Genomic DNA, 23,389 nt, shown 5'->3' on the forward strand with positions numbered 1-23,389 from the left:
ACTGAAGTGTATATGACAATATAGTGAATCTCAATCCATTTATTTATTTTTAAAATGATTTTTTTGTCTAAAGAAAAACATTTTTTTCACAGCACCCCGTTCAAAATTACTTCCAGCGGCCCTGCATTTACTCCGTCTCCGGGTCGTAGTATCACCCGTCCGATGAAGCCTGTTCTGTTTGCCAATGTCCGTGTGTGTAATAAGTCTGTGTGAATGTCCGCATGTTTATGCTTCCATCCATCCACTGTTTTAATTATATGTCTTTCAAGGCTCTTATTGAATAAACTAGTTAATAATTAGTTCACTAATATTTACTCTGAAAAAATTAATGCAGATTCAGCAATTATCTGTTTTTGTGCAATCTGTGAAAAACAAAAACTAAACAGAAGTGTAAATTATTTAATAAAGAGCAAACCTTGTTAATGTAACACAGATGAGGCTTTAATATTCAAAGGTAAAATTATTTACAGTACACAATTACACAAAAAAATCAACTGTAAATACAAAATGGCCAACCTTAAGCGTATGCCAACATCTGTTATAACTTATTGAAAGAAGTAACTGACAAAACTCTAACTACACTCCAAACTTCAACTATACCTAAACCTACATAGCTAAAAAAGAAAAACAAAAAACAAAAAAAATATTTACAACACAAAGTATTTTCTTATGTGTGGACTGTTGTGGACCTTTAGTTCAGACTTTTGTTTAAAACAATTCCTTTATTTCCTTTGTCAAACATCACCTTTGAATGCTTTCTCTACTTTGTGCATTCTCACATGTGACTGCAGGCAAGCATTACGGATAAAACTTTTACTACAAACATCACATTTAAATGGTTTCTCTCCTGTGTGGATTCTCATGTGTTCCTTAAGGTAAGCCTTATAGGCAAAACATTTACTACAAACATCACATTTAAATGGTTTCTCTCCTGTGTGGATCCCCATGTGTCTCTTAAGGTTGACATTACGGCTAAAACCTTTTCCACAAACATCACATTTAAATGGTTTCTCTCCTGTGTGGATTCTGAGTTTTGAAGCTGCACTAAGTGATGCTTTCTTACCACCCACACATTCAGATGTTATTTTTACCTGAACCTTCTTCTTTAAACTCATCTGTTCAAATGAACTAATCCGTATTTTGGAAGCTTTACGTCCCATTGCAGCATTTTTACTTGAGTCAGACATCTTTCTCTTTTTCCTGGTGGAGTCACAGTCGGACTCTGACAGAGGTTTCTGCCAACAGTCTTCATCATCTTTGCTACTACCTTCAGTCTGAGACGAGTCTGTTTCCGTTCCATCAGAACCTTGTACTTCTGAACTGCTTGGATCTGGGTTCTGGGCTGCTTCTGGTCCTTTGCTGTTAATTCCCACACTTTGTATTTTCATTAATTCATCTAAAGTGCAGGTTGAATGTTCCTCCTTCCTGTTGATTTCTGTTAGTTGTCTCCAGTGTAGCTGGGAGGCCTGAGGCTTCTTCTCTTCATCTTCACATTTAACAGGACAAGCAGCACTGTTTGCCTCCTGACCTTCGCTGAGAATCTCTGGTTCCTCCTTTATGTGGAGACATTTTTCCTGTCACTGGAAACACAGTCAGTGACTGACGGCTGCTGGAGCTGTAATTGGTGCAGATGAATGATGGGTGTGAAGGCAGCCAGCACAAGTTTTTCTGTTTGATCTGTATTTGGAACAGATTGGGAAGCTGATTGTCTACTGGTGTTATGGTGGAGACTCTGGTCAGGGAGGATCATTTTCAGTTCACCATCCACTGGATCTTCTTGCACCCCACGTTCAGTCTTTTCTTGCTCTGTTGCTCTACATATTTCTATTGCTCTGTGTAACGTTAGACATCTATACAGTCCCTCAGTGGCTTTACGTTTATCACAATTATAATGCTGATGTTGATCCAAAAATTGCTATGTTCATATAATCAGTCCTAACAATATTTGAATTAGCATATCTATAAAAGCAAGGAATCTCTTTCTGTGTGTGTGCGTGCGTGTGTGTGTGTGTGTGTGATTTGCTGTGACATGTGGAAGCCTGCAGCCCTTGCCTGCGATTGTTTTTTGTGTTGAATGTTTCTATACAACAAGACGTATTTCCTGATACAAAAGTATTTTTGTTTATATATGAATTAGGGGTTTGGATGTGTATCATTATTACAGTATTATTTTTTGTTTACTTGGTCTTGGTTTCATCAGGTTGCTGTGTAAGACTAGGTCACTGTACACAAAATAAATAAACGATCATGATGTCATTAAGCATACATACTGTACATAACAGTTGACTGTGGTCAGCAAGCTGAATGACAATCAGAGGCAGTCGTAGACATGTACCTGCTTAACTAAGCTGCTAAAAATGTTTATTGAATAAAACATACAGTGTAATGGGTTGACTGAACTTTTACATTTTTATGGGCTATAATTGGAGAAAAGCTTGGTTTGCATCTACCTCTGTGTATGATTTGAAAAGTAACTACTGTCTCTAAATAAACACAAACTATAGTATTGACATAACATTATTTGGCAGCGAAACAGTAAAAATAATAATAATAATTACTTCAAAGCCACACTGGCTACTGGGAATTATTTTTGAAGAATTGAGACAAAGTAAAAAACAATGCAAAAGTTATAATTTGCTGTACTACAAACAGAAAACTATCCACTGCATCAATTTATGAATAATTAAATAACAACTCAGGTTTTTTTTTAACAGTTTGCAAAATAAAAAAAACAAAAATGTGGATTTAATAATATGCTAAAAAGAAAAACATGAACAACTACATATACAATATAAAACTAGACTCAAAGCAACTTATTTTTAAACGCCTCAAGCCATTCATTTTTTGAAATAGTCTCTGTACCAGTTGTGTGTCCAATGTACCAGTTGTGTGTCCAATGTACCAGTTGTGTGTCCAATGTACCAGTTGTGTGTCCAATGTACCAGTTGTGTGTCCAATGTACCAGCTGTACACAAGTTGTGACAGCAGATGATGTGGTAAATGGGACTCGAGGCAATGGATGCAATCATATTTCAGGAGTGATTTGGTGTCTCATATTGTTTGTTAGGACGTGGGGACCTCTGCTGGTCATTTAGGATTATGTTTTTCAAACACGACAGGCCTGCTAAGCAATTTCACGTCGAAATAAAAAAAAACACCAAAACTTGATCTTTATGTAGCTTTTGTAAAGCTTTTAATGATGTATCACTCTCTGTGATAGATCATGTGCCTGCTTTATATTCTCTCTCCCTGTATGCTTTTATTCTGACACCATCACTTCCGCATGTCGGCTGAAAAAAAAAAAAAAAAAAAAGCCAGACCACGTGACCTCGGTCACGTGACTTCGTTTTTCGTTTCAGCGTTCAGAACAGAAAAAGGAAACAGCTGATTTTCTATTTTCAGTTCTAAACGGGGAAAGGAGAATGGAAAAGGGAAACTGCTGTTTTTCAATGTTCAGTTGTAAAAGGGAAAAGGAGAAAAGGACACGGGAAAATCGAAAATCGGGCCAATTTGGATTTGTTTTATGGTTTTTTTGATTTTTGTTTGAAAAGGAGAGGAAGAAAAACGGTTATTTAATTTTGGTCTACAGATGAATTTGGGATTATCCAATGATACCCAGACCATTTCTTATTTCGACATGAAATTATGCTGATGCTCGCGACCAGCACGCACGAACGGAGTTACAGAAAAACGACCAGCAGGTGGCACTGTGGGGATATTTTTTTTTTTTGCAAACATGATTTCATGAATGTTCACGTGTTCTTGCGTCACAAGATCATTATATATTGGAAATCATTTATCAAATGTCTTATCATATCTGGTACATTTTCAACAAACTATATACATTTTCATAGATTCCACTGTGCTTGGTAATAGTTCTTTCACCTTCTGACTATAGAACATTTGTCAGGATCATTAGCAATATTATTATGTAATTTTTTATACCTGGACTAACTTAAAGTTGCCTTAATATAGGACATTTTTGCAGTCAGTAAAGACAGTTTGAAGCCTTTATTGTGAGGTCAGGATTCTGATGGCCTGGGGTATAAAACTGTTGCAGGACTGAGCAGTTCTGGGTTTGATGCTGGGGAACACGTACCAAACTCAAGGCCCAAATACAGAAAGCACGAATCATTGTGTAGAACCAAGTAATTCAGTTGTAGATGTCTCAGCCCTTCCAAATACATAAATTCAATGAATATCCACAAAATTGGCTCAGAGTTTTCCCACGCTTATATCGCATATTAAATTTTTTTAATATTTTTTGAAACTACACATCAGAATGTTTTGAAACTTATTGGTTCACACTATGGGGTCGTGTACTACAACCCTGAAGTGGAATTAGACTGAAATAACAGGGTGTTTTCCTTAAATGTAATGTAATCCAAAATCACATTTACTTGGTCCCAATTTAAATCTTGTGTGACATTATATTTTGAAACTTGTTAGACGAATCTGTTACTTGCTAAGATTTTTTAATATCAGTCTGAAGTGAACTTAGTCTGTAGAATCACAGTTTTTTTTTTTAATAAAGTGAAATAATAGCAAAATGTCACATTTTAGAGGGCAATAATTTTAAATTCCACATCTGACTTGCCTTGAATTTTCTGACTGTAACTCTGAGGTGGAGTATTATCAGTCTGAACTGAAGTTAGTTTGTCAAAACAGGGACTTTCATCTTAATGTGGATCTGAACTTGTGGGAACTATGATAATATTTGACTATGAAGTGGGCTTTTATTTCGAAATTCCACATCAGAAACTCCAGCTACTGTGTTTATTTTTATGCTGGACCAGTTATACACACAGATGAAATGTCATTGCCTCAATCTTCTAAGGCTTCAATGTGATCAGAATTAAAATGGTAATAATATTTCTGTAAATAATCAATGAATTAATTCCTTATATGCTCGATTAATTACTTAACATCACTTAATAAATTCATCAATTAACAGACTGACTGCTTGATTGAATCCGTGTGAAATTGCAGACTGCCTTCAGAAGTCTCTGCTTTTATTTTGAAGTCCGTCCTCCGACTGCATTACCGTAAAACCGTCAATAAACAGTCACCGCAAATTGGCTGGCGGCTAAAATGACCGAGGATTTCGGAGTGGAGGCTGGCTTGACCGCAGTCGAAAACTGCATCAGCAAAAAACTTTGAACACTTCCTCGAGTCCCAATATGTGTAATATTAAAAACACTAACGATCTCTGAAATAACATTACAAACGCTGTTAGGTTGGAAATATCAACATAGTAAACAAGCTTGTTTACGTTTCTATCCCTCTTGACCTATGACCCCACAAGAAAACGTAAGCCATTTTTATTGATATTGCATATGTTTTAATAACCTTTTGGTACAGGCATTTTCCATGACATCTTTAGGTTTCCCTTTCAACAGTTATTGATTAAAAACAACTCTTGGTGCTTGACTTTAACTCTGTGGAGTGGAGTGTTTTCATTCAACATCTTTCACATATTTTTTTTGTTGACTTTAAAATCCTTTTCTTTTTTTAAATGCTGTCACGAGGGAATCTTTATAAAACAATCATGCACCACAAAACTTAACAAATACTATCCCCAAACACACAAAAAAAGTACGAGGTATTTTCAACTAATTTCAAGCTATTGAACTTAATACTTGATGCATGTAAGGTGATTAATTACACAACACAAGATATAATATAAAAAATGGAGACAAAGGAAGACAAAGGTAAATATTTGCCCATAAGAATTTGAATAAACCAGATTTTTCTCAATCAAAGAACATGCTATCATTAGGAGTGTTCAATAAGATTGGCAGTGGCTATCCGTACGGTTGCTACATCAATATACCGACATTCTATCCGTACGCAGCGCCCCTCATTGACCTGTTTAGGTCATGTGATAGGAGGTCAGTCATTGGCCAGTTTAGGTCACGTAACTAAGACTAAACCTAACCCTAAAAATTGTTGCGACATAGTGTTATAGCCTAACTTTAAACCTAACCCCTAAACCAGGGGTCTGCAACCTGCGGCTCAGGAGCCTCATGTGGCTCTTTGACTCTTTTGCAATGGCTTCCTGTAGCTTTAAAAAAAATAAAATAATGAATTGTTATTTCTTACAGGGTATTGATGATTAATGACACTAACTTCAAATAAAATTATGATAAAACAACTTCTTTAACCTAAAAATAAATCACATTATGCAATAACTCTGCCAACTTCCTACTTCACTTCCTGCAACCTCTACAAACCATCAATTTTCATTACACCTGTGGCAAACCTTAAGTTTTAAATCCCTGGTAAGATAACTAAACTAACAAAAAGACTATTCTGGAAGAAAATATAGATTTTATTTGTGTGGAGAAAGATTTATTTAACTGCCAACATGTGGCTTCATATGAATGCTTGATATGTTGCAAGAAATTAGCAGCATGTGTTGGCTGACATGATCACGTGTTGTCAAATTCAAGTTAGTTTTTGAAGCCTTTCAAAAACATTAACTCGTAAAATGATTCAATATTATTTCAACTGTATAGAATTTTATACACTGTATTGTCTTCATTCAGAAGGTATTTTTTCACGGCTCTGAAAGGACTTTATTCCAGGCAAGATTAGGCAAAATGGCTCCTTTGAGAGTAAAGGTTGCAGACCCCTACCCTAAACCTAACGCTACGTACTTGTACTTCGGTAACCATACCAATAGCACCGGGGTTGTCCGTACAGCAACCATACAAATAGACACTTTCAATAAGATTTGCTTTCATCAGTGTAACTGGAAGCACTTTAATTTTTTGAAATTAGGAAAAACTAGGAGAAAAAAATGTTATCGTTTTTGACAAAAGAGAATTTTTTTTCTTTCTCAAAAAAAAAGAGAAATCTTAAAGGAGGGTATCATGTAAAAATCACTTTTTCAAGCTTTATATCATGTTAGTGCGTCATTCCCTCCTGAAAAAAAACATACCTCCAGTGTTTCATAGATTGATTCATGTATTATTGAGTAATCTTTAAATCTCCAGCCAGCAGCCATTTTCCTGCTGTTTTGCTCAGGGGACGAGGCTCCGCCTTGGGGATGAGGCCCCTCCCCCCTTCTATGTTCTCTTCCTTAGTTCAGCCCACAGCACCCACCTCCGCAGATTTAGCTTTAAATTTACTTATTTTAAATACTTTTGTAAGGAACCCAGGGCTTATGTGGTCTGTACTCATTTATGTATGCGTTAAAATTAAAAACCATAATTAAAGTAAATTTAAAAAAACTTGCACCCCTCCCCCCGCTCCCAGGACGCACTTCCCTCAAAAAGAGCTGAGAAATAACTTTGTGTCGATGGGTTTACTCTGCTCATTGTAGTAGCTGCCTGCCTTTAGTTTTTAAAAATGCCTTCAGTGAGAAAACGTATTTTCTGAGAAAATGTATTTTCTCACTGATCATCCAGCCCTTTTTTGGATGAAACAATTTGTCAACAATGGTTGGAGTTTATCTTTGGAAGCGACCCTCGTCCCAAAAAGATCTGCTATGTTTGTTCCAGGCACTTTTCAGATGATTGCTTTAAAACAAGAGCTTATTTGAAAGTGTATTAATAAGTACACTGACACTAAAAACAATGCAATCCCTACTCTGGACTACTTCTCCAGAGCCAGCAGCAGCACGGGTAAGCGGGTGTGTGTGTGTGACGGGATGAGATCTCTGTCCGTACGTTAGCATTCCTCACTTTGATAATCATTCTAATGTATTGTAGCAATGTTAAAATGTAGAAAGTAGCCAAACACAGCACACAGAAAAACAGAAGTGAACTAAATCCTTGCGTGTTTGTATGAGTACTGAAAGGGGAGTGTTCATGTCATGTCAGGTCAGTCAAGCTTGGAGTTTCTTAAAGAGACAGTGGCAAAATTGAAGCATCATGAACTGTGTGCTACAAAGGGAAATTTCTTGTTTTTTTTTTAATACTTGCTACATTTTCTAAAATAAATTGGGTAGCATAGTTATTTGAGTATGCTATAGAATGGTACTATGTGCCTGAAAAATACATGATACCCCCCTTTAAATAAGTCGTTCATTATTGTTAAAAATATGCCAACAACTTCATTAATGATTCAGAGGTAAAATAAAGTTGTGCCTTTTATAAACCAGGAGCTGGCCGAAACATCCAGGCCTCACTGCTTTAAGAGAAAATGCTGTGGTACTTCTTTTTGATGGACTGAGCGTGAGAGAAGGAACACGGCTCCAATGGGAGTCGAGCAGGACCCAGGGACAGACCAGACACATCTGACATCAGCTGCTTGTTCACTCCTACATCAAAGCCTGTCCAGGACAGTGAAGCACTCATTAATGTAGAGGAAGATTAAGTTTGCTTGGAAACATCATGACACAACCAGTACTCACCTATTTTCATAGCATAACTTATAAGCTCTTGTAGCTTCACCTGTTCATAAATAAAAAACATGTGATGTGAACAGAATTAACACGAGACAAGTTTAGGGCTGCGTCCGACTAGTCCTTCCTATCTCCTTTCCTATCCACTGTTCCTTAACCTTCGGAAGTACTTAAGTGGCGGCCATGATAAGGAGTGTTCCAATTCTCTGAAAGCTAAAAAAGGAGGCTCAATGCTTCCTTTATAACCTCCTTTAGCCTAGGAAACACTGATGCATTGTTTACCAAAAGAGACGAGATATTGCTGACCCACAATTCCTTGAGGCGACAACATTTAGAGGGACACGCGCAACACGCGAGCGTTCACGGAAACTGACAATGACTGAAAAGGGACGCAGATCATGTAAATTACCAATGCAATAATATGCCTTAAACAACTTTAATTAATCTAAAATCCATATTTTATGATATGCAAACCATATTATCAGATTATAACTAACATAAAACAGAGCACTCTGTCATTCAAGAAAAAAGAAAAAAATTCATTCATTTAGGAATGCTTTGTGTGGTTGTACATGTGCATACCTACAACATTATGTAGGCCTATGTCTTGCATAAACAACAATTTCATAAAATCATACTTATTTTGGTTTAATGTTGATTTCTGAGTGGAAGGTGAGTGTGAGCAACAATTCTCAATGTGACGTTTTTTTAGTTTCACTTGTGTTCCAAGTAGCCTAGTAGCCTCTTTTCCTTTGATTTACATTCAAACCTTGTGATATAATTGAGATTATATTCGGGGGAAAGTGCTATAAATGAGCTTTTAGTCATCCATATTTGGAAATGTTTAGTTTTTTTCACCACAGCAGACGTCAATAACATTCACAACCATGTCACTTAGGGAAAGGCATCACGTTGTTTTTGACAATCAGACGCACTTTCACTAACTCCTTTAGGAAGTCTCCTAACTTCCTAAACTCTAACTCCTTAACCCTGTGACATCATCCATGAGGAAAAGTGGATAGGAAAAGAGATAAGTGGGACTATTCGGACGCAGCCTAGAATTTGGCCGTACCTGGATTTTTCTTGCTTGAACAAGGTCCCCCTTCTCAAATGCAGAAAGAAGCTCATTGATGTGACATCCGGCATAGTTATATGTGCTGAGTGCAAAAAAAAAGTATCACATGAGTAAAGTGAGCCCTGGAGGACAATCACAAACATTCTGCCAACACACAGACCTGCCAACTGCTCCCTGTGCTCCCATTACCAGGGCTGGTAGCAGTTGCTGCAGCAAAAGGAGAGAAATGTTTTCTTTTAGAAACTAAGTGTTATCCTCTCATATCAGCCGCTGCGGGACGGCAACACTAAGAGACTAACCTCATCAATGCCATACAGTAAAGTCCAGGTGGAATGCTTGTTGCTTACACACAGGCTAAAGTCCATCAGGTCAATCCCTGAAAACTTTATACCTCCAAAGGATGGAATGAGCTCCTCAATACCATCGATCACATCTCTCACTGCAACTGGAGAAAACAAGTTACAACCCAGCACATTACTGAAGACAGTTCAACACACAACTGGATAATCTGTCCATCTAATTCACATGTGTAAAACTCGAGGCCCGGGGCTCAAATTTGGCCCTTTAAACCAGCATTTCTAAAATTAGGGGTACGCGATGGCACAACAGGGGTACTTGAGAGAGAGAAAAAGAGAGAGAGGAAAATGAACAAATAAAGGGTCCCAGCCCAGGCATGAGATGACCGGAAATGATAAAAATGTATTCAGGAGAGACTAAATCAGTGTTTTTCAACCTTGGGGCCAGCACCCTATGTGGGGTCGCCTGAAATTTCTGAAACGTTAAAATTATAATTTTTTTTTTAATTTAAACACCACAATCTTAAAAAAAACAGTATCTATACTTTCATTTTGTTCAACTAAAATGCAGTAAAAATAAATATCTGAGCTCAAACATGATTCAAAACTAATTCTATTAAAAAAAAAAAGTCTTTGGGGTCGCCAGAAATTCTTGATATCAAAATGGGGTCATGATCCAAACAAATGTTGTGAACTACTGCACTAAATACTGTTTCTTTCCACTTATTTATAAAATGAGATTCTTTAAAATGTGCGATATCTCTTGTTCACTTCATCATTGTGCTCTATTGTTGTTTCTATTGTAGCAAAATGGTTTAGTTGGACAAAGGCGGTACTTGGATTCAGGAATAACAGAACACAAAAAACAGGAATCACTGTGTAAACGAAACTCAACAACATTTGCAGGAGCTCAGTTTTCCCAGTGCTTATATCAGAGCATGATTGCAGTCATTTTTAATGTTAAACTGTTGAAAAAACTCGAAATTCTAGCAAAATCCTTTAATTTTCCTCAAATTGTTACATAATATTTACCTTAATTTAATAGAAATTGGTCACAAAATCTAGGAAATTTGAAGAGAAAATTCAGTAAGGAATGATATCTATCACTTATTTCTTGGGTATTGTTAGTTTCTTACATATTTTGTATTTTATGTATACATAAAAGTGTAACTATGGCACAATAATGTTGAAATTACTCACTTTCCTGCATAAAATCTGTGGCCCACTTCAGATTAAACTGTTGTGTGCACCCCTGACGTAATTCAAAACAAAGTGCACATGCATAGTGCACGACAAACACTGAGTGCACTTACTATTGACACCAGTGATGGCTGGGAGATGGTAATAGTAGAAGGGCACGTTGGGAGCAACAGAGGCCACCTGCTGCAGGAATAACCTCAAAGGCTCTAAAAGAGGAAGCAAACAACAGGAAATATATAGGTTTCATTTTGCACAAAAAAGGCAATACAATACCTAATTGTTGTTCAGCAGCTTTGTGCACATCTTGTACCTGCTATTGTAAGTAAACAAAGGCATTCCTTCTTTAACACACACCTGCAGTCTTGGGTTTGAAGAATGACGGGGTGATGACTGCGATCCCATCAGCTCCAATGTTTGCAGCATGGACAGCCTGCACGGTTCAGAGTAGAAAACAAACCAAGCTCAACATTTATCTAATCTAGTCCTTTAAAATGGATTTGATGATACAGTGCTGTTTTAAAGGCTTGTGGGTTTATTAATGTAATGCATAGAAGTATTTATTCAAAATTACTTAAAAAATGAAATTTGTAAATAGTTTTATTGTGTAAAAAAAAAAAAAAAATGACAGTTGTGATTTATTGAATGCAATCAACATCATTAAACATGTGCATGTCCATTATAGAATGCTTGTGAAAGGCATGCCTGTACATGTTTTCATTTGGCTTTCATGCGAGTGGAGGAAGTATGTACACGAACGAAAAGTCGAGCGTAGCAGGCGTAGCCTGGTGACACCTGATGACTCACCAAGTCTTGGGAATCCTTAATACTCATGCTGCCAACATGCACAATCACATGGTCCATTCTAAGGAAACACGTGCATCAAAAACATTCCAAGACGCTGTTTTTTTTTGTTCTGACAAATTAAAATGATGTTTAGGGACTTACTTGCCCTTGGCTTTTTCACACCACTCCTCTGCTAACTCCTTCCTCTCTTTAACGGTGAGGGACAGGCTTTCTCCTGTAGTTCCATTTACTGTGATGTAAAAAGAATGTTGGTGAAAGCTCTGACATTTCCTAAAAAAGATGATGACTCAGCACCCTTGGTTAGAACATGCTGAAGAAAGCAAAAGATTGGAAAATGATGACACAAACAGACCCCAGTATGTAAACATCCAGAGATATCGACTCACCCTTTGTAGCAAAAAAAAAGTTTAAACCTTGGATTTTCACAGGGTTTAGTTTTGTGTCGAAAAGAGTTTTTGGAAACTCTCCAAGAAGCAGATTTGAATGGTTGAGGCACTGATACTGGATGAGAGGCTCTGGCTGGCAGTTAATATGAATAATAATAATAATAATAATAATAATAATACATAAGTTTTATATAGCTCTTTTTAAAAAAACTCGTGTTCATCCTAGATTTTATAGCAGAGAGGCAGTTGATTGACTTTCAAAGTGGACGTCATGGAAAATTCTCCAAGGGGAGTGTGTTAAGGTTTGTAGTGTTTCAGAAAAGTGATATATTTAGGACGGGGTGATGGGCATTTCAAGAAACTGGTTTATATTATATTGTGCTTCAGATCTCCAGTGTGAGTACAGTATTGACACAGTTTGGAGAGTGAATATATGATCCCAACAATGTTTTTAAAGAGTCAGGTTTTTGTTTGCACCAGCCTCAGTGGTAGCGTGGATCTTTCAACAACCAAAGGGTTGGGGGTTCGAATCCTGCTCTATCCAAGTCATTGTCATTGTGTCCTTGGGCAAGGCACTTTAACCACATTGCCTTGGATGAATGTAAAGCGCGTTGAGTGTCTATAAAAAACCACTATATAAAATCCAATGCATTATTATTATTATTATTATTAATAATTGAAAGATTGTTTTGAAGGCTTGAAAAGGTTAAACCGTTACAGAAATGGTCTAAACCAGAAAATAATTTGAGGATAAAAAAATGAAATGACTCCTATTATATATAATCATGACATTTTTACACACAAATTTTCAGGTCAAATGATAGGTTTAAACAAAAAACGCATGTACTGTTTGGTTTATTGGATACCTACATCGCTCTAGTAAACATATTTTGGTACATATTAGGGTTGGGGTCAATTATAATTGTAATCGCGTAATTGATCATTCATTACAATTATGCCAAAATTATAATTGGAATTTTACTTTGAAAAAAAATGTTGCTATTCACTGTAATTGTAATTGCCATGAAAATGAAAATGAAAAAAAACTCTATGGCTTACACATATCAGACAGCACTCACTGCTCTAGGCCAGCCTTGCCTCTGTCTACATGAGCGGCCAACAAGGTCTCTTCCAACCAAGCCAAGAAGGACTGGTTGGAAGTTAACACTTACAGAATCCTCTCAATGGGCCCCCAATGGGCCCCCACATGCACGACCTGGCCCGGCCTGGGCTGCCACTGTGAATGCACCCTTAAAGTCACTGACCCATTGTATTTCTTGGAATCTTTGTCTGCTCTACCTCCTCAAAGTACGTTAATCCCAACATATTAATCAGGGTTGGTTGTTGCATTCTATAGGTGTCCACAGATGCCATGGTGCATAATACCTTGCAAATCTTCACACCCATAAAGGTACATTTGTTTAGCATGAATCATGAAACAACTAATCTATACCTCATAAAGGGTAGGGTTTTTTTTTTTTAAATCAAGGATTGGCTGTTATGAGCTCGGTTATTAAGATAATTTTACCATTTAAAAATAATAATAATAAATCAAGGGGTATAGCCTTGATTTATGATACATATACATAAAAAAACACTATTTATAATGAGAATAGGAAAGACGCACAATGTATTCACTATCTATATCAGGGGTGTCAAACTAATTTTAGTTCAGGGGCCAAATACATATAAAAAACAACTGAGCTTGCATATTGTTACTTTGTACACTAATCCTTACTACTCTGTATTTGTAACATAGTAAAACAAATATGATTAAAAAAAAACTCATTTTAGAGGAAAAAAAAGTCTCTGGGGTCGCCAGAAATTTGTGATATAAAAATGGGATCATGACCTGATTGGAACCACTGATATTAACACTTTATTATGTTAATTCTGTTTTTATATGCAGGCTACGTTTTTTTATGAATGTATCCAAGCATCTCATTCAGGGAGTGATGGTTTGTTTTGGAAGTCATAAATTGCATTTGAAGTTACTCACTACATGGTACTTTTCTACTCTTACTCAAGTACTTAGTTTTATAGAGTATTTTTACTTCTACTTGAGTAATTATATTATGAAGTAACAGAACTTTTACTTGAGTACCATTATTGTTTACTCTACCCACCTCTGCTCCTAGTACATAATACGTATCTATATAACGGCAGTCTATCCGTACGGAAGATGACAAACCTTTTCTACATAAGCACAATGTGAGCAAGTGGTCTAAGGCGCCTGACTCAAGGATTCTTCCTTCCGCTGCTGTGGGTTCGAATACCACATTTGACATATATTTTTTTTCATTTTAACATATTTACCACAGTAAATTCCACCTTTAAAAATACATATACAAAAAAAATAAACATTTTAGGGTATTTCCTGGGATAGGGTAAGGGCTTAAATGAAAGGGTTAGCTGGGTAGCAAAAAAAAAAAAAAAAAAAAAAAAAGAGCTTAAATAAAACTGACAGCACTTTAAGTCACGTGCTGCACCTATCACATGACCTAAACTGGCCAATGAGGGGCGCTGCTTACGGATCGAAGTAAGGTCAATTGCACGTATTACGTTACACAATAAATAGGTGGTTGAAAACTAAGCATATCTCGAATAAACGAGGCAAAATAAATAAAAAAAAAAATAAATAAATCTATATATAAAAATGAGAAAACTCACCAAAAATGCTGTTTACACCTTGTTTTTCTCTCAAATAGTCAATGTAGGGTCCAATCACCGGAAGGTTGAGCTCACTTTTGATACAAAGATAACAACACACAGGCTATAATGCAATCAACATGTTTGCACATGTTGTTCCCAATGCCTGTACTGTACATTCAGATCAAACTAACACGGTAACATTAGCTCATGAAACACAGGCTTACCTATCTGCTGTGAAAGGTGTAAATGTAGCTGCTACCAGTCCCGTCAGCTTCTTCTTATTATGAGCAGAAGTCATGGCTGAAACACCGTTTTCCTACTCCAGGTCCGACATGTTGGACAGAGACAGAAGAGAAAAGATCAGAAACTGAATCAGGAAGAGGTTTTAATACCCTGTGAGAAGAAGAAATTCTCAGTGCTTTTTCGGAAAACACGTCTTCAGGAAAGACAGTAAGAGTCGAGTAGTATGGAAATTAATCATACATAAATGTCCAAATGTGTGTTAAATAGTGCAAACTACCTGAGAGAGCAGCTTTCCTCCTGAATGCTGTGCGTTCATTAGTTTAGCGTCTGCAGCGTCTGCAGATCCTCTAAATTCGAATAACAGGCTTCTTATCAGCACACAGGACTTCTTCTTTCTTCTTCTTCTTCTTCTTCTTCTTCTTCTTCTTCTTCTTCTTCTTCTTCCTCCTCTTCCTCTTCTTCTTCTCTTGTCTAAAAAAAAAAAAAACAGTCGGCGTGCACTGTAATCAAAATGTCCTTGTTCTTTTTAGTTGCCATCGCCTTGTATGTGCCCTTTTCTTTTTGTCTTTATTAATTATTTTTTGTTTACTTCTCCATCGACTTCCAGAGTGTATTATTGTGCCTTGCACCCTGGTATAAAATGTATATGTGTTGTTTGTATGAAATAAAAAAGTGGAGAAAAAAAAGAAGAAGCCAAAATACGGCGCCAAGGGGCGTTGCCTTCTCGCAAATTTGACGTCATTAGGAGCCGAGAGTCTGCGCAGTAGGGTCCGGCTACAAAAAAATAAATAAATAAAAAAAAAAAAAGGGGGATAGATTTCTTTAGTAAAAAATGCAACAACAAACAAACTGTATTCAGATCACAAAACAAACCCAACCTCGTTGTAAGCATCACTGGACTTCTCAATTCTCATATATTAACTGGAAAAGAACCTGGATGACATCTTTTCAATTCTTAATCAACAATAAAATATGCAAAACCCACTTTAAAATTCTTCACCTTTACTATCCTACCAACAACTAATTATCAAGATTTTGGTTAATTGACATAAACTGCACATTCTGTTATTTACATCCTGAAAATATTACTCACCTGTCCAATAACTCTTACCCTCTGGAATTCAAAAGAATATTATCTCAGACAAAAAAAAAACACTCATAATATAATAGAGCTAAAAATAGAAAACATCATCACTTAGGTCACTCAGCAAAATAGAAAAAATAGAAATACTAACCAACATTTTCTTTCTGATCGGAAAACGCTAAACACAAGCAAAAAAGACACGACACTGGGAAATAAAGCATTCACATCTATGTCAAAATGAAACTCTGCAATCATACCCATAACAACCCTTTGTTAAAATGTCAATGTGACGACAAAATGATGCCCACTTCTATCATATGAATATAATTTCAAATCAGCAGCAACACACTAGTCTACTTTATTTAAAACACTGCAGTCTTTAGTTTTCACTGTTTTTATGCAGTTCCACGGAAGGCACGTTTTCACGTCAACCAACAAAAGAAATACTGAATTAAAAATTATTACAGTACAGTGTAGTAAATTCAGTTAAAGCAGATTTAAAACAAAACAAAAAACAACAATACACTGATTGGTCGGCCATGATGTGATGCATTTGATTGTTGTCTGGTGATGAAATACTCAAGTCCAAGTAAAAAGTAGCTCATATAAATATTACTCAGAGTAAAAATTACTAGTTACTTTCAACTCCATGTTGGTTTTGTTGTTGTTGTTGTTGTTGTTTTGTAATTAATCTAGCCACGGTTCCCTTGCATACAGTAAACATCTAATGCTAAATCTTAAAAATAAAGAGAAAAAATCCTACACAGTTGAACTTAATTTATTTTCCACAAAGGCATCTGTATAAAAAAAATATTAAAAATAAATAAATAAACAAAAAAAATAAATGAAATAACCAATGAATTCAATTCAAAATAAATAAATAAAAAGCTCTAAGTATAGCTAAATTTATGAACACTGAAACTAAGTTAAACTACGTTTAATCTGATTGGTCGTCTATGATGTGATGCATTTGATTGTTGTCTGGTGATTTCATTTTTTGTAGTTCCACAATGTTCATTGATCTTTTTTTTTTTTGGACCAGAGCAGCCCGATGGAAACCAACATTATCCCAGACAACAACAAACCTGGGCTGCTCTGGTCTATCCTGTACGACTGCATCATGAAGTGCAGTAACGTGATATGGTACAGTACTGTAAATACTCTAGATACAGTCTGAGTAGAGTAGAAAGCTGAAAACATACCTGTTTTCCAGTCAGAATGTCATCATAGATGAAACTGTGAACCGGTTTAGATTTGAATGGACTCTCTGACGAGCTGAGACAATGGTTTATGACATGGTTCACCTAAGTTGTTCTTATGTCATCTGAAATATTTGTCCTTGAATGGCTTCTTCAACTACGTCCTCCTCTCTGTCTCTTTGTCTTCCTCTTCCTCTACCTGTCTTTCTCTGCCTCAATGCTTGCAAAGTTCTCAAAATGGCTTAACTGAGGCCTTTTTGTAGCTGGGTGATAGGTGTTCAATTTTGTCAGTATTTTCAGGTGTGTGTCTAAGTATTTTCAATTACCCAATGTGTGTTGTGTTTTGAATAGATGTGTTTTCCCAATGGTACCCTGAGATTTTCTTTTTGAACTGTCTTATGTATGAAATAGTGTGTAGTGTGGTGTGCAGGGGCAAGTGTATTGCGGAATGGAGTTATGTTGGTTTAAGCATGTGTCTATAGTGTTCAGGCAATGGGTATATGGTTTGTACACTGTAAATATATATAACAATTAAAAAAAAAAAGTAGGGTCTCTCAGAAATACGTTCCTTGTAAAGTGTTTGTCTGTCTGTCTGTATATAATTTGTAAATACAGTTTGTACATCTGTAAATGTTTCTGTGAAGATGTGCGTGCGTGCGTGTGTGTGTGTGTGTGTGTGTGTGTGTGTGTGTGTGTGTGTGTGTGTGTGTGTTGTGACGTGTTACTGTCAACTTTAAATTAAAATTAAAAAAAAAAAAAGGATCCGGCGGGAGGAGCCTTGGTAACACGCCCCGCCCATTTAGCGTCCTGCCCAGATGAGTTACGCAGCCCAGGTACGCCACAAACGTAAGTATCTTTCCCAATGAAAATTCTACCAACGTCTTGTTCAGATGATCAGATCATAGAGGTTAGTACTCGTTCTAGTAGCACAAAAAAGACCAAAAAAAAAAAGAGAAAGAGAAAAAAAAAATGAACGGAAAAGTTTAATGGCGTCTCGGCTTTCCTTCACGACGTAACTGCTTATGTTATTCACATAGAGAGATACGCAAGATCCGAGGCGGTCAATCATCGTCATATATGACGTCAAATCTCGTTTTTCAACCTCAAATAACTTATTTAAAACAAACTTCACAGAAAAATTAGCACTTGAACACAATGTAGGGTGATAATAACTCATGATCACAGCAGAGTTTAGGTTTAAAAAAAAAATGATGTGACGAGTATTTTAACTTTATAGTTTGATCAACATCCCATCCGTTATCATTGAGGAGGCGGGGTTTATGACCTATACTGCAGCCAGTCAGCAGGGGGAGCTCTAATAAAGGCTTCACTCCCTCGTGAGCGTGCGTCGTCCATTCTTGATAAAAACGTCCAACTGTCAAATGACACCTCAGGGCATCTTGGGATATGTAGTCCACAATTTATCTGCGTTTTATTCTAACATTAATACAGTCTGTTTTCAGCACTGGTGATTTGAATTATATTCAGAATCAGAATCAGAAATGTTTTTAATGGCCATGTACAGTTTTAAGGACAGTACAAGGAATTTGTCTTGGTAGTTGGTGCACAAAACAAACAACAATTTTTTAAAAAAAAAAACAAAGTACAACCCAGCAATAATAATAATAATAATAATAATAATAATAATAATAATAATAATAATAAATTCAGTAGTATATACAGAAATACTTAAAGTATCCACCAGGACTATCAATGTAGTTAAACACAAACCACATCCGTAAAAAGAGATATCTTTATTCTCGCTCTGTTACAAATAAGGTTACACCTTTATCTAGGGGTAGATAGGGTTGCTACAAGCAATTTTTCTTCATATATATGTTTGGTTGGCAGATGTATAAAGAGGACTGATATATCCTACTCAAGTAGAAGCACTGTTACTTGATTGGAATTGTACTTAAGTGCAAGTACAAGTAAGTCATAAATAAAATACTCAAGTCCAAGTAAAAAGTAGCTCATATAAATATTACTCAGAGTAAAAATTACTAGTTACTTTCAACTCCATGTTGTTGTTGTTGTTGTTGTTGTTGTTGTTGTTGTTGTTGTTGTTTTGTAATTTATCTAGCCACGGTTCCCTTGCATACAGTAAACATCTAATGCTAAATCTTAAAAAGAAAGAGAAAAAATCCTACACAGTTGAACTTAATTTATTTTCTACAAAGGCATCTGTATAAAAAAAATATTAAAAAAAAATAAAAAAATAAAAAAAATAAATGAAATAACCAATGAATTCAATTCAAAATAAATAAGTATAGCTAAATTTATGAACACTGAAACTAAGTTAAACTACGTTTAATCTAATTGGTCGTCTATGATGTGATGCATTTGATTGTTGTCTGGTGATTTCATTTTTTGTAGTTCCACAATGTCCATTGATCTTTTTTTTAATTACTCAGTAACGTACTTAACTCATTCAGTGCCAGCCATTTTCAGATTTTCTATCCCCCCTCAGTGCCAGCCGTTTTTGAGCATTTTGACTGATTTTAAAGACCCACAGAATATTTTCTACCATGACTATCTGAAATCTGACACCAGATTCTGAAAGATTGATGCCTCTAATTTGTTTCAGGCTCGTTTCCTTCTTTTGTAATCAGCCATTGAATAGAGCAAGTTTTACACAAATCTTCAGTTTCAGAGCAAAAAGCTGAGAAAAAAGCCTTTTTCTTAAAAAAAAAAACCCTGTCAGTGACTTTAAAGCTATTTTTTTTATTTTTTCCTTTAGTGACAACTCTAACATCTGAACATTGTTTCCTTATATATATAAAAAAAAAACAACAACACTGAGACAGGGCTTTTGATGGCAAAATTATTATTATTTATCTATCTGGGTCAGAGTTGAATAGATTTCTTACCGTATTTTGGCATTTTTCCAAGTTTCTCTCCCGTCAGTCTGCACACACGCAACTTCCTCTTCCTCCCGGACATACAGTGTCACTGCGTTTCCCGTTTTTTTAATGCTTTTATCTCACCATCGCCACACTATCCATGAGTTCCACACATGCTCTGGTGGAGTGTGCGCTACTGAGCGTTGCTGGGAACGTCAACTCTTGTATGTAGTGAAGAAACACACTCCTCTATGTCAAATGGTTTTCTTTAATCACAGAGATGAATGAGACCTGCAAATACAAAAGTGCAGCTAAGCAGGAGCTTATAACCCTTATATAAAGCTAAAGCATGTACAAGAACATAGAGAACAAATATAAATGAGCAAACTCACATGAAATAAGTGCAACAGCTCACAAACACGTCTTAGCAGGAGGGAAGCAGCAGAAAACATGGATGCCTCCTGACTAACTCAGACAGCAATGAAGCAGAGGCCTACAGTGGCCCCTAGTGGCCGGTGGTAAACCCTGCATCCCCCCCAGTCCGTGAAGCTACAAACTGCAATAGGTGAATGGACTCAGTCCTGTACCCAACGGCCCGACTCTGGCTCATAGCGCTTAGGTCGCCTCCTCACGCGGCCTGAAAGCAAAGGCGGGGATGGAGAAGCGGAGGGCGAGAACGGCGGGGTGATGGCCGCAGGTACATTGTCACCACCATGCGGTGGAGAGGGGGCATCCGCCACAGATTCACAAGGCACATCCACCTGTGGGGCGACCCCACGTGGGACCATAGTACCTGGGTGGGCAGGTTGGGCCCCCGGTTCCAAAGACACTGGTGGCAGTAACATCGCAGCGGGACGCAGACTGGCGCAGGGCGAAGCCGGTGTGAAGGCACGGAGGAACCTCCGATTGCGCAAGATCAGGTGCCCCGACCCGTCGACCCTGACACGATACTGATCATGATCCAATGACTCCACAACCACCCCCGACCTGTCCCATTTGTGGGGGCTTGGGCCCTGTTGATTCTGAAGGAAAACCATCTCCCCGAGCGCCAATGGGCAAAGTGGCCTTGAGTGGGCACGCAGGGACTCTGTAGTACGGGCCATACGGGTCCGAAGGGCATCCTCCCTAGCCACCCATGCACGGTGCCAGAGCGGCCGGATATGCGGGTTTGAAAACTTCTCCAGTCTATTAACAAAAGCGAGTGAATCCCGAAGGGGGCGGCCAAAGATGATCTGCGCTGGCGAGAGGTTGCAGTCAGGGTCCGGCGTGTTACGCAACTGTAACATAGCACGCAGAAAACGATCATGATCAAGACCACCGGTTGGGCCAGTGTTGGACGCCAGGAGGCGCTTAGCAGTCTTCACGGCCACCTCCGCCCTACCATTTGACTGTGGAAAGGAAACCGAGGACACGCGATGTCTAACGTGCCACAAGCGCAGGAAGTCTTCAGTGCGGCCCGCCGTGAACTCCGGGCCCCCGTCACTCGAGAGTTCCTCTGGCACGCCGAAGGTGGCAAAAAACGACCGGAGGTGGCGGACCAGGCCAGCCGAGCCACCAAGGTCAGTGCCCGCCGTGGAACAAAGGACCTCCACCCAGCCTGAAAGACGGTCCCCGACAACCAAGTAGTGGCGGCCCCCATAGTCAAAAAAGTCAGCAAACACCGCCTCAAACGGTGTGGATGGTGGGGAAGATGCATGGGGGGGCGTGGCCGCTTGCGACGGGGCATTGCGGTTGCAGTCTGCACATCTGTTTCTGATATCACGAATGTCCCTTGACATGCCAGGCCAATAGACTATGGCCCGGGCACGCTGCTCCATCGCCAAAGTACCTTGGTGAGCAGAATGGAGGTGCCGGAGGACTCTATCGCGAAGGGTCGGGGGACAACAACACGGTCTTGGTATAGTAGGACGCCATCCTGCGCGTAGATAGACTCACACACTGGAGACAAGTCCGCTAGCACAGGGTCGTCCACATCAACCCTACCCTCATGCTCGATGAGATACAGAAGGTGGGCGAGTCATGCGTCTGCCGCAGTCTCACACGCGAGGAGAGTCCACGAGATGGTTCCGAGTTCTTGTGCATCCTCCCTGATGGATGCCATAAACACCGACTCCACATCATCGGGAACACTCATCAACCCCAGGGAAGAATCGTCAGGAGAGGTCGAGGGGGAAGGATATCTCGAGGCTGCATCAGCTGCGTGATTACTCTTGCCGGGCAGATGCACAATATCAAAGCGCCATGGGAGAGTACGCTGCTTAAGTCTGAACAGACGAGAGTTCGTTATCTCATCAAGCGTCCGGTCGCCAAAGATCTTCACCAGAGGCCTGTGATCAGTGACAACGACGAGGCTGTCACATCTCTGCGTGAAGTATCGAGTCTGCTCAAGGCCCCAGGTGACGGCTAGGGCCTCCCCTTCAATGGCTGCGTAGCGTTGCTCCGCCGAAGACAGGAAACGTGAGCCGGCAAGGGTAATCCTCCATCCCCCAAGGCAACAGTCCGGGATGCCGGATGGGGAACTGCAGTGTTGTTGAAGCAGGAAGTAACCAATGCCACGCCTGGACCAGTCAGGGCGAAGGCAGGTGCGTTTCTGCATGTCGAAAATCTCAACGCCCTCTCGGATGGCCTCAACAATGGCCCTTTTGGAAACCTGGAAAGCCTCCTCCAGCTCGGGGGACCACGAGAACTTACAACGAGGGCTGAGAAACGGCTTAAAGGGTGCCATTGTGTCGCGCAACTGGGCATAGTTGGCCACCTGGTTCACAAGCCCAAACCAGCTCCTAATGTCCGTCGTGGAGTCAGGGGTGGGAAAATCACGTATAGCGTCCAAGTACTTGGGAAGCGGCTCGATAGTGGCATCCGAGACTCTGAAACCAGCGAAATCGACAGTCCTCTCCGCAAACTGGAGTTTGTCCGGGTTCAACACAATGCCCGATCTGCCGACACACGTGAGAAAGTCAATAGTTCTCCACCAGTGCTGTTCCAGGTCAGCGTCATAGTGAATAGTGTCATTGTCAAGGATCAACCGTAGCAGTGGAGGCAGTCAATAAGGAAATCAGGCTCCAGGTTTTGATGCATCCGTTTTATCTGTTTATTTTTTAGTTTGCACCACAAGCACCGTGTACTTCAATCTCCATTCCACTCCCTACTGAACAGAATGAATGTCCTTATATACAGGTGTACCACTAATTAGCCTGTACCAAGCATGGGGTGACATATAATGTGCATATTAAAAGTACAACATAAATATTTACACA

At 38.6% G+C, this 23,389-nt stretch overlaps 1 protein-coding gene across 2 annotated transcripts; it reads right to left on the bottom strand.

Annotated features, from left to right (window-relative positions):
* Window positions 1-5,318: 5,318 nt before the first annotated feature.
* npl (N-acetylneuraminate pyruvate lyase (dihydrodipicolinate synthase)) lies at window positions 5,319-17,361 on the bottom strand. 2 transcript variants are annotated; one of them, XM_028445058.1, is made up of 13 exons: window positions 17,293-17,361; window positions 15,284-15,780; window positions 14,988-15,082; window positions 14,782-14,855; window positions 11,867-11,954; window positions 11,726-11,783; window positions 11,276-11,351; window positions 11,035-11,127; window positions 9,725-9,870; window positions 9,586-9,632; window positions 9,423-9,507; window positions 8,360-8,399; window positions 5,319-8,278 (listed from the first exon to the last, which is right to left on the bottom strand). In XM_028445058.1, the coding sequence occupies exons 3-13, from the start codon at window positions 15,059-15,061 to the stop codon at window positions 8,139-8,141; spliced, it is 921 nt and encodes a 306-aa protein (XP_028300859.1). In that variant the 5' UTR covers window positions 15,062-15,082; window positions 15,284-15,780; window positions 17,293-17,361; the 3' UTR covers window positions 5,319-8,138. The 2 variants fall into 2 exon arrangements, with proteins under 2 accessions (XP_028300859.1, XP_028300858.1); XM_028445057.1 differs by lacking the exon at window positions 17,293-17,361 and having other exon boundaries at window positions 14,988-15,079; window positions 15,284-15,757.
* Window positions 17,362-23,389: the final 6,028 nt, after the last annotated feature.

Source organism: Gouania willdenowi, chromosome 4 (genome assembly GCF_900634775.1).
Source record: "Gouania willdenowi chromosome 4, fGouWil2.1, whole genome shotgun sequence".
Taxonomy (NCBI): Eukaryota; Metazoa; Chordata; class Actinopteri; order Blenniiformes; family Gobiesocidae; genus Gouania; species Gouania willdenowi.